The following is an 11955-nucleotide window of genomic DNA, read 5'->3' on the forward strand; positions in this document are numbered from 1 at the left end:
TGTGCATTTATGTTTGTGCATTTGTGTGTGCGTTTCTGTGTCTCCAGTGGGTACACAGGGAGGAAAGTGTATGTACATGACTAGAAGTGTAATCCCACACAGGACTTCGTGGGGAGGCGTGGTGTGTGTGTGTGTCTGTCAGCAGGACTAAACATAGTCGGCCTGCTCCATTGGAAGCACTTGACACTCTGCTCACATGATATTGCAGCTTGCAGCTAACACCAGAGAGAAAGAGAGAGAGAGAGAGGCTGAGTGTGAGAAAGGGAAAGAAAGTCTGGAGAATGAGGGGGAGAGCAATCTCGGAAGAGATATATGGAGAGAAAAGAAGGGATGATAGAAGGAGTTGCGCAGTGAAAGAGGGAGTGTTTCGAGAGACAATTACTGAAGAACGAGAGAAGCAGGAGAGAGAGTTGGCTGAGAAAAAGGAGAGGTGGTGTGATGTGGAGGAGAGGGTGAGGGGGAGAGGTGAGGAGGGAGTGGCGTCAGAGTGATAATGTTGAAACAAAATTGGATGCAGAGGTGAGAGAGACGGAGGGATTGTGAAAAAAGTGCAGAGAACATAGATGAATATACTGTAAAGCCACAGTATGCGATATTTCATATAAACAAACAAAATGGTGACCAAAACAAAAAAACTGTGTTTAGATTTAGTCCAAGCCAAAAACGTTCTAACAGCTGACACATTTCCATTTCCAGATACACATATTTAGTTGGCAGTGTCGTGTGTCCTTTGGGCATGCATTTTTTACTTTAACTTTAACTTTCAACTTTTATCTTTCTTTATTTATTAGATAAATCCTTTTGAGGCTAGACTTGCTGAAAACTCCTCCATCTGGCGTGGGTGTCATTAAAAGAACAGACCAGGAGGCACATTGCGTGTTCAGGAATTTGACAGCAGTTCAACAGCCTTTTATTTTATTTGTGTACTGTAGCCTTAAGAGACTGACTGGGGGGGTTATAATAACAAGGTGCAACAAAGAAAATGAAGAAGGAGAGGAAAAGTAAGGAGGAATTGTTAACAGCAGCTTGCTGATTAGGGAGAGGTTAAGAGGTGGCCGATGGTCAGAGAGAGAAGAGAGGATGGACAGATTGTGAATAATAATCTGCAGAGGAGAACAATGAGAGCGGGGAGTGGGCACTTCATTCGGCCCTTTCTTCATTCCACTCAACTTTATTATTTCGACTATGAAATACTGTAGGCCATCAACCTTCAAGTCCCTCAGGCTGCCATTGCCTTCATTACAATATCACTTTTACAGTTATTACCTCCAGGACCAATAAAATCGGCCCTTGGTCTGCCTCTCAGCTGTATGGTTGGTACACACACTCAGATGTATTTTTGGTGATATTTTATTGGGTTATTACTGAAATACATGCTGGTCATTTTACTTCGGGGATGAAATGGAATTGGCCCGGAGGCAGTGGAGTGTACTTTTAAATCAATGCAGTAAAGTGGATCAGACTGACGTAACACAACAAACACGCAGCCAACAGAAATATGGAAGTGGACATCATGTTGTTCTCCATCAAACTGAATCTATCTTTCCACTCAGTTATGTAATCCATGGCTGTGTTGGAAATCACTCTCTCTCTACAATATAAGTACTGTCCTTGCACAGGCAGTACTGGAAAAGGATCTGTTACGTTTAGGGCAATTAATTAACGCTAATTTAACTGTGCAGCAGTACATTACATTTACATTACATATTACGCTTATGTTTGTAAAGTTGATATATGTTTCTTGATTTTCTAAGAAACACAAAGGCATGTAGTGTATGTATTCCAGTTGTAAGGGTCTTTTGTAGCCATTCTTCGACAGAAGTGTTTAAATCTTTAAAAGGCAACACCTTAGGACCACACCTGAAGGTTATGACTTCCCTAGAGAATAGATTCTTATTTCTAGGACCAACTTGGGATATCCACTCATATACAAAACACACATCTGTTTTGTTCTGCACTGGTGTAGAGTTTACTGTGTCAACAGAAATCTGATGACTAAACACAATGACTTAGGAATGGATAAACACACACACACACACACACACACACACACACACACACACTGTATTGTTATGGCCAGCTCAGCTTGCTGTGTGTGATGGATCTTTCTACCACCTAGATCACATGACGTTCATATAAGCCAGTGAAATTCTCATGGAACAAAAGAGAGAGGGGCTGGATCATATGAAACATTAGTCCCTCTACACCTGTCTCTAAAAGCTATTGTACCCACACTGAGCAGGACTGAGAAACTCAGGCAGGAAGAAAAGGTAAGCATTGCTATTGATTAAATTGTGACACTAGCACAGGAAGAAGGGAAAAAGAGTAACAAGTGAAAGTCGGACTTCGTTCAATGGACAGAGCCTGCAACTGGTGAACAAATGCACCAGAGGTGGTGGAAGTAGAAGTTGGGATAATAACACAGCAAGAGTGTAAAAGGCAGAGGTAGTAAGAACGAGGTTAATGGGAGAGAACAAAAAGTGAAGTAGCTGTAGGTAGCAGCCCACACAGGCCAGAGCCAGAAGGTTGAATTTTGGGTATTTTGGCTGTCATGTGTTAAGTTAGTGAACGGTAAAATTGCTCATGTGGCACCATATGTTCAATATATGATTGTGTGTGGTCTGGAGTACAAGAGTGTTTTCCCTGTGAAGCTTTAGAGGTGAATGGGGCTTTTCTTATTTGTCCTTGTAGCTATCAGAGCTTTTGACTTTATCTGGCTGTATTTGTGTGTTTAAGGGCACAGTGGACTTGGACCGTGAGGAGGGAGAAGAGTGTGAAGAGAATATGGAGGTTTTTGACGACAGCAGCTCTAGTCCTTCGGGAACCCTCCGAAACTATCCTCTAACCTGCAAAGTCCTGTACTCGTATAAGGTAAAAACCAACACACACACACACACATTGAGTGAGCAGTTACATGGTTACACACCTACACATATCAAATGTCTGCAGCTACCTGCTCAACCACAACACACAATCGCATGCATCCATGTTAGACGTTAGAAGTTCAGTTTTGCATTTATAGTGTTAAATGCTAGTCAATCTGCCATTAATAACCATGACTTTTTAATTTTAGAAGGTTATTAATTCATTCATTTAAATTAATAATGATGGGCTCAGTCTAGTGTGGAGTATTTTTACTATGATATATGAATGAAAAATATATCAGAGCAACTAAAAAACAAGAATGTTATGATAGACTTCAGTTCAGCAGATGGTCTGAAACACGACTCCAAATTAATGCTAATGTCATTCTGTGTTTGCTTGATGTGTAACTAAGTAACTGTTTGCTAACACGTTAGCCATATTGACTTTATAAGATGATAATATATAAAACGATATATAATATAATTATAGATTGTGCGATGCCCCCAATTAACACAAAAATGTAGGTTTAAGGATCTATAGATTAGTGCAAATTATAGTTAACCCTTTACTGCATCTGTTTCTTCTCATACAAACATATGCATGCATATTGTTTATGTTGGTTTCTTTCTCGTGTACTCACTCTGTTTTCTGGAATAGTACCAGTTTTTAACCAGTTAACAACAAGGAAGTAACTCCAGTTCCTCGCAAGACCACTTGAGGCTGGCTGAGGAAGTCCCCATCCATAAGGAGGGGTACATTTTTATATAACTCACCCATTTCAATTATTATTGAGGGTGGTGGTGGTGGTGGGTGCCATCCCAGGCGTCTGTTTTCGGTAACAAGGCTTCATTCAGCCCACCTCAGCTCCACCCTTGCTCTTATGTATTTGCTTGTTTTTGAGTTAGCCATGAGCCGAGTCAAGACTGCCAAGAAGGCTTGTCAGACACCTATAGGTGACATCACGGAGACTACCGTCAGGCCAAGGTTCAATGAATGTTTGGGCCTGTAATTCATTTCCTTTCTTCTAACTTTTCACCTATAATGTTGGAGTTCCTTGGTTCGAATTATAGTCTGGTCAGTTTCAGCCAGTGAATTTGTCATATTTTAGTTTAGTTAGTATATTTTAGTTTAGGACGCCTTTCTTATGTCTATATTCCAAACTGTTCAGCTGTGACTCAGTGGAGTTGACTTCAGTTAGATGATGGTCAGTCAGTATAATCAGTTGTGTTGTGATAAAGAGTACGGGACTTATTATTTCAGGATCACAAGTGAGCAGCACATTTTCAGTGATTCTATTTCTGTCCCTCTCTCTAGATTTCTCCATCGCTCAAGTTGCCATCTTCTCTGCCACCTCTTCCTCTGTATGACCAACCTCCCATCAGCCCTTTCACCAGCCCTGAGACCTCCACCCCGCCTCCTCTCCCACGCTCACCCTCCACCGCACTCAACGGGGAGCACAAGCCTCCACCACCCGCCTCGTCACACAAGGGACCGCTATCCACCCACAGTAAGCCACACACACACACACACACACACACACACACAAACTTTGTATGTAATTGAGTTAATTGAGAGGAGGTCATTGTGGCTTTTTATTGCGCGTTTATAGAAATCTATCTTTCTCTCTCTGTAGATCAAAGCTCTGGCAGGAGTCCAGTGTCTCCAGGATTTCCGCAGCCACTGAGATTCACCCCTGAAGGAGGCCCGGGAAAACTACGACCTGTTAGTATAATAGTTATTCAAGAAGTGTGTTTTGTGTGCAAGATTTTATTTTGTTTCTGATTTACGAAGCAAAGTCATCATAACTTCTGATATGAAAGTAGAGCCAAAGTTGAAGTTGTCTGATTAAGTAGTTAGGCTTTTGCCTGAGATAAGAAGGTGTAAGAAGAGGTTGATCTGTGACTTTAACATATGTTGCAGTTTGTTTTTACAATATATTTCATAAAATGTAAGACAAACTCGTTCCCTGCAAGGTTATCTGGGCCATTATTTTGTCACGCTGCCGTAACGCCAGATTAAGACTTTAGATCAGGGGAAGATTTTTCACTTCACATATCAGATGTTGTTCTCAGTGCAGTGTTTTGTCACATAGATTGTAAAGTGGATTACAAAAATTAGTTGGCTACTATTTTAATAACTATTAACCGTTTAAAGCAGTTTTCAAGCAAAAACAAACAGTCCCTAGTTCCAGTTTCTTTGTTTGTAGTCCATATCTTATGTGATAGTAAAATGAATATCTTTGTGGTTTTGCACTGATGAGCTGATGAAATTGCAATAATTTACATTTGGTAGACTAAACAGAATCAATCGATTAGTCGATAATCATTAGTTGCAGCCCTACTAACACAAACCTTTATGGCATGTGGTTCTCTCTGCCTTCCTTGTTTTGTTAAATGTAAATGTCTTTGTTGATTAAACTGTATAGCCTGTGAATCCCAGTTATTTTCATTCCTGTGTTTATTTAAAAAAAGGCTCTAAAAGTAGAGACTAAATATACTTTTTGGAGATAAAAGGTTTGTGTCCCACAGCAGGAAATGAACATTATGCTGTTTGTCAAGTGAGAAAAAAGTAGGGCATCTCTGTTATTGCCTTGACAGTACTTTCCCTCACTTTTTTTTGGTGCCTTTTTTTTATAAAACTTACATTTATTATGTATTCTTGCAGGTTCGAGCTGCTCCTCCTCCACCCAAACAGCACCCCCGCCGACAGCAGGAGAAGAGCGACAAGACGGAGGAGGTGGAGATCACGCTGGTGTGACAGACAGACAAGCTGGCGGGCGGTTATAGAGACATACAAAATAAAAACAGATGACAGACATGCGTATCCTACAGGCTGGGGAACTGAACTGCTCTGAACTGAAGTCAGCTTAAATAAAGTGATGTGAAGTAAACTGAACTGAACCACGTCAGACGCCCCTGGCCTCTCCACGTCTTCTCTCATCCTCAAGTTGAGGAGGAGAGCAGAGGGAGGGGATGAAGTCAGAGTATCCAATTAAATAATCTCCGTATTAGCTTCCTAATGAAGTGCAGCAGTAGCCACCCCACCCCCCACGTCCCTCTCCGCCCTTCCCCGTCCTTCCATTCTTGCCTTAAAACTTCACCTCAACGGGCAGCAAACCCGAGCACACTGAAGAAGAGGAAGAGGAGGAAGAATGTTTAGAGAGGGGGAGTGTGAGGGAAAGTTAATGATGGGGTTTGCAAGTTTCCTTTTAACTTGTTAAGCTTACTTCAAGATATTGTACGGTAGCTTATCTCTCTGCGCAAGACCATTCTGCTACATCTGAGAACTTTTTTCACTCACTTACGAACAAATAATGAAACGTGAAAAGTTCTTGAGCCCTGAAACAAACGTAAAGTAAAGGCTTATAAGACAAGTCAAAAATATAAATAAATACATAATAATATTGTTAGACAGAAAAAATGGATTGTAAAAAGAAATGTTATGGTTTATACCTATACATTTAATCATTTATTTATTTTCCCCATGCAACATTTCCTTTTCTTCTTGAGGAAGGCTCTGTGGCTAGCTGATCTGAAAACACTGAAAACACACCGAGCACCAGCTAGCTAGCTGAAGCAAACCGTAGAACTACAACAGCTACACTACTGTTATGTTAATATCCATATACCGTACTGCATACTGCTGTAGCGTCACTGTATAAACTAGTCGGCAAGCTAACGCTAACAAAGCTAGTTAGCTAGAAATTTTACATTTTTGGACATTCAATCACACACTACTTAATGTACAAAATGACACAATAAAGTCAAAGACACATTTATTATTCAAATGAATATCGAGGCATGTCTCTTAAGTCTGTGAACTTCCAAGTAGCACAGTAGCGTAGCAAGTAGCTTGCTGGCTAAAAGGCTTTAGCTGCTATTACAAGATGTTTATACATGAATGCTAGAGCAGTATTTAGTACAGTGTATTGCTGAACAACATTAGGTGCAGTGTAGTTTTATGCCAAAAGTCAGCTTCAGCTTGGTAGCTAGCAAAAAAGACATAAGCTCAGACTCAGTGTGTGTCATTAGTGTTTTCAGGTAAGCTAGCCCTATGTGGTAAACAAAATAAGGAATAGATACATGATTTTAAAATGTGTGCATATAAAAATGAGTTGAAAAATGAAATGAGCTAGTGAAAGCTCTTTAGTTTCGATGTATTTATTATTTTTGACTTATCTGATGCCTTTGACTATAATGTGAGTGTCATAAAAAGTAAGCTTGATGAGCGTGAATAAGTATAAAACTTGCCAAACGTGTCATGATTCGGATTGGAAATTGGGGTTTAAGTAAATGGCCAGAGAAACTGGGTGGTGTGTGGACGCAGTGTCCCCCCTCGCCAACCCTCCCCTTCGCCATATATAGTCCTTATCATCATACGTATTCAATGTGTATTAGTACAGTACATTACTGTTGTCATAGGAATGTTATGCACAGCGTTTCATATAGACTAATTCAGCTGAATGGAAAACCATGTCTGATATGTAGTGAAAGTTTTATCCTCATCTTATACTGAAAGGGCATTGTAAATACAGTATGAAGGAGAGATGAAAGAGGAGAGGGAAGAAGAGGATGAAAGGACAAGAGAGAAAAAGGAGGCTGGATCCTCCCTTCTGTTCTTTCCTCCGCCTCTTCCCACCCTTCCTTTCTTTCTCTCCCTTTTATCTTTAATGTCTGTTCTGTCCATTGGCAGTCAGTGTGAATCGGTGGCTATCATATACACATCTACATTATATTACGTACACATTGCTATATCTTTCTCTCATTCTGTGACCCTCTGTGTGCTTGCATCACTGATTGGTTCAAGGAGAAGCCGGTGGTGCTTTTCAAAGGCACTGAAATTGTTGGTATTCACTATGTGGTAACAAAGAGAAGTTTTATTTGAAATCATATAGACACTGATCATATTTGGGGGTCAGGAGTTTTTATTAATCACAGATGGAACTGTATAGCTTGTATCCCAACAGATCATATCTCCTCTCACATTGATTTCGCTCGCCTATAACATATATCCTTTGTTGACATGCATTACATTCGCTGGGTATTATTTTGTCCCTGTTGTCTTCTCGAACAGGCAAGTTTGTTTTTTTAATTTTAATACAGCACAGAAAACATCCAGAAAACATCCAGAAAACCAAACCTTCAACATTTCCAGTTTGATATCATCCTTTTGTTTTCCTCCCATTTTACATTTCAACTATGATTGATGGTGGTAGAGACAGAAGAGAGGAATAAAACAGTTGCATCCTGCCAAATGGACAGAACTAGCAAATGACATTCAAATGGAGCTAAGTACAATTCTTTAGTGTTTTTTTTACTCAAAGTAAATAAATCTTACCCCCTTAAATACCCTTCAAGCCTTTAAAACTCCTTGCCTAAAGGGCAGCGTAGCACTTTTATTTATTTGTACCTTCCCTGGAAAGTAGCAGTACCTTAACGTAACATCAGAATGGATAGAAAAGACTCTGGTGAATCACTGCAGTTCAATACAGAAATTCTTTTCTTTCTGATTCTGTGGTGGATCCTCTTTATTTCAGTGTGACTGATAATTTTTTTTTATTATTATTATTATTGCTCTCCACTCTTCCAAAGAGATGGAGAGATAATTGTGGACAATGTAATTTGGTGTTTTCCTTAACTTATAAATACAAAAAAAAAAACAACGTGATTATAGAAAGGGATGTTTTGAATGAAGACTTGTAGAGAATGTGTGTGTGTGTGTGTGTTTTTGGTCCTGCGAGAGGCCTGGCTGTTTGCGTGTGTGATTGTTTTAAGGAGATGAGGACTTTGTTTGACTCTGAAGATGTAAAGATGTGTCCCACTTCCTGCCTACATATTTATGTCAACCAGGGTTTGCTTTCGTAGAGCGCTCACACTGAAGACATTTTGAAATAAAACTCACAGATGTCAGTGTGGATACGAAATTCTATTGATTCTTTGAGTGGTGTTGACGGACAATATTGTCCCAAGATGCAACATATAAGAGGGTGCTCCTCACAGCTAAAACTAACTGTGCCCTGTTTTGAGATAGCTCTAGAAATATATAAAAATGAAGCATTCAGTCTGTGTTTATTTGTCTTTGTTAAGGATATTATCAGTTGTGCTCCAACGTTGCAGTATTATAGCACATTTTATATTGGTGCACAACTGTGAAGTATGTTCATTTATTGTATATTAACAGCAAAAACCGTATAAAGTATGAAGATTGGTATAAAGTGCATACTGTGTAGTGTTAGTATGTAGTCTGGAATGGGGCACAGCTTTAGGATTCGTGTTAGAAAGAAAGAAAGTCCTGATCTGGGCTCAAATTGATGGGTTTCCTCTTTGCAAGGTGGAGTTGAATTATGTCGGATTGAGAAAAAGTGATGCAAGAGATGAAGAAATACTAAACACTTTGTTTTCTTTTGCATTAGCTTTTGTGTAGCATCCACACCTAACAACGTTGAGTATGCTGGAATAGGTTACAGTTTCAGATCCCAACCTCTGCTCCTCTGCAGCCTCTCCTTGACCTCACTCGGATTTTTATTTATAACGGTTTTCAAACTTGTTTTGAAGTTTATGGTTTACAGAAGAGTCCCGCAGAACTTCCCACCATAAATGCTCGATCAGTCTATCTGTCAAATACAAGATTTATGGCTTTTTGTTGCCAGTTGCCACTTTGAACAAGATTATTCTCCCTTTCTGACAGTCCCTTTGGTCCGCTACAGTGTTTAATTATTTGATACGGGCCTGTTTTTGGATTTTATGTATTATATAATTCTTTAATTTTTCATCCTTCGATTTGGCACAGCTGCACAGCTGCTGCTATTAACAATGTGGTGAAACAACCTTCTCTCTTTTCAAAGACTGTTGCCATGGTGACAGTAATGAGAACAGGTGCAAAAGTCTTTCTGCATATTATTATTGGCTGTACAAAAAACAAAGTTTGTATTTATTGTGTACAAATGTTAATTAATAAAAAAATATTGAAAAGTGTTTTTTTGTTTCTGTTATTCTGCTTTTTTGTGTGTTTTTGTTGATGTATGTCTTTATGTGTGTGTGTGTGTGTGTGTGTGTGTGTAATCTGCTCTAATTGTGTTTATGTGTGTGTGTGTGTGTGTTGTGTAGACGTTCCAGTCAGTAGAAGTGGGTGTGATCACGATGACACACTCTATAAACACCCGAGGTCAGAATTTCCTGAGTGGAGCAGGAGGGAAAGACTAACAAGAGTGCAGAGGAGAAGCATTGATGTTCATACCAAAAGTTTTCTTCCCTTACTTTTCCTTATTTTTCCTTATTTTAGCCGTAGTTATTTATTTGAAATGTGCTCCAGAGGAAAACGGTGGACTCCTTCAAAGTCCACCCACAGCTCATCCTGTGTGAAACTGTACCTGTGCTCCAACCCAGATGGTATGTACATGATTCATAATACATACTACCAGCTGAGTTTCCTCAAATAAACAAGTTATTACTCTCGTATGTCCTTATGTTTGTGTTTGTGCTCTGTGTAGATAGTGTCGTGGAGCGAAGAGCTCTGAGAGACACTGTTTTCCCCAAACTTAGAGCGCACTGTCGACACACACTGGGGCTGGATGTCAGGGTGAGTACACGCTTTTCTAAATCCTGCTCACTGCAAAACATGTCAGGGATCATTGTAAGAGTGTTGTTACTGCTTTTTTTTTTGACGGTACTTAATGTCTTACATCCTTTCTGTCGCTTTAACACCATAAACAAACTGGCTGAGGCAGGATGCAGGCAGTGTTGATGCTACATTAAAATTTATGTACTGTCATTACCACTCGCACTATTAATATCAATTAGAGTTAAGAGGAGCATATAGCTGTAGCTGGAAGAAACATTGTAACTTTCTTTACTTTAAATCTGTGACTTTGTCTGGAATGAAGTTACAAACAATAAAGTTGTTTTTGTTTACAGTGATGCGTTGCTGGTGCCGACATTATTGTCCTAACTTAATAAAATTTGCATATTTTTCTCAATCAAAAGTTTTTTTCTTTGCACATTTTCACATAAAATGTTAAATATAAAGGCAAAGCCCAAAATCCATTTACAATATGAGATCAAACTATTCTGAAAAGCTGCCATCCACTTCATTTTCTATCAGTTAAATAGAGGAATAATTGACTTGAACTGTTTAAACACGACACAGACAGATTCATGCATCATTAAGTCTCGTCTATGTAACATTGCTCCCAGCCAGCAGTGAAAAGCAATATTTTTTGGTAGCCTCCTGTTGTGTGTGTGTCCTTTATTCTTTCACACAATCCCCCTGAGGCCGTTCCTGTAATAGTGTAGTCAGTTCTACTCAACTTTGTCTAATTAAATTAGGCAAAAAAGAGGATGAGCAGCTGTAATGTGACTCTGTGCGTACAGTGTTAGTTTGTGTGGCAGTTAAACCAGCACATTGTGCCTTTTCTTTTCAGCAACTTGTGTAATTAGAAAGATGGAAGCATATCATATGTCACTGATCCACCACCAGGCCATTTGTTATTACACCGCACTGTGTGCTTTTCAGTCATCCCCCCTCTAGATTGTTTTAATCATTATGTTGTGTGTGTGTCTGTAGGTGATAGACCCGTTTGAGTCCAGTGATCCCAGTTGTTGGCCAGATGAAAACACCAGACAGCAGCTGATTAAAGAATGCAGAGAGAGCTCCGCAGGACCATTTTTACTGGTAAATAAATCACCAGGATTAATTAAGCCATCAGTGTACAGTAGTACATTATGCCTCAGGCTCTACAGGGGCACCATAACCTTTCATTAAAGGTCCAGCAACATTTAGGAGGAACTATTGGACGAAATAGTATATAATAATTCATAGGTATGTTTTCATTAGTGTATAATCTCCTGAAAATAAGAACTGTTGTGTTCACCTAAATTTAAGGGACCTAGTTTTAGGAGATTTAGGACTCGAAGGAAGCGCAAAGGAGAAACTAATGGTGGCCACTAAACTTGAAAGGCCGTATCTACAGCCAGTGTTTTGGTTGTCATCTCTGGGCTACTGTCATCGAAACATGGCGTTCAACGAGGCGGCCTCCGTGAGAGAGACCGCTTGCTTCCCTCTGTTATGACTAAAAGCAGCCTCATTCTAAAG

At 39.6% G+C, this 11955-nt stretch overlaps 2 protein-coding genes and 1 long non-coding RNA gene across 3 annotated transcripts in view; all 3 read left to right on the top strand.

Moving 5' to 3' along the window:
• The window catches only part of LOC118342021 (F-BAR and double SH3 domains protein 2-like), a 32439-nt gene extending 28565 nt beyond the window's left edge, over positions 1-3874 (top strand). Inside the window, exons 13-14 of the mRNA XM_035680450.1 lie at positions 2737-2871; positions 3767-3874. Coding sequence (XP_035536343.1) covers positions 2737-2871; positions 3767-3874 — 243 coding nt within the window. The remainder of the gene's footprint in view (positions 1-2736; positions 2872-3766) is intronic.
• Positions 3875-3919: 45 nt separating this feature from the next.
• LOC118341682 lies at positions 3920-9833 on the top strand. Its single transcript, XR_004797449.1, has 3 exons — positions 3920-4372; positions 4499-4587; positions 5530-9833. It is a non-coding gene; the product is annotated as an uncharacterized LOC118341682 (long non-coding RNA).
• A 229-nt stretch (positions 9834-10062) lies between these two features.
• The window catches only part of LOC118342266 (NACHT and WD repeat domain-containing protein 2), a 10889-nt gene continuing 8996 nt past the window's right edge, over positions 10063-11955 (top strand). Inside the window, exons 1-3 of the mRNA XM_035680772.1 lie at positions 10063-10253; positions 10355-10443; positions 11428-11535. Coding sequence (XP_035536665.1) covers positions 10166-10253; positions 10355-10443; positions 11428-11535 — 285 coding nt within the window. The 5' untranslated portion in view covers positions 10063-10165. The remainder of the gene's footprint in view (positions 10254-10354; positions 10444-11427; positions 11536-11955) is intronic.

This window comes from Morone saxatilis, unplaced genomic scaffold, assembly GCF_004916995.1.
Source record: "Morone saxatilis isolate NCDOM2014 unplaced genomic scaffold, NCSU_SB_2.0 Contig8, whole genome shotgun sequence".
Taxonomy (NCBI): Eukaryota; Metazoa; Chordata; class Actinopteri; family Moronidae; genus Morone; species Morone saxatilis.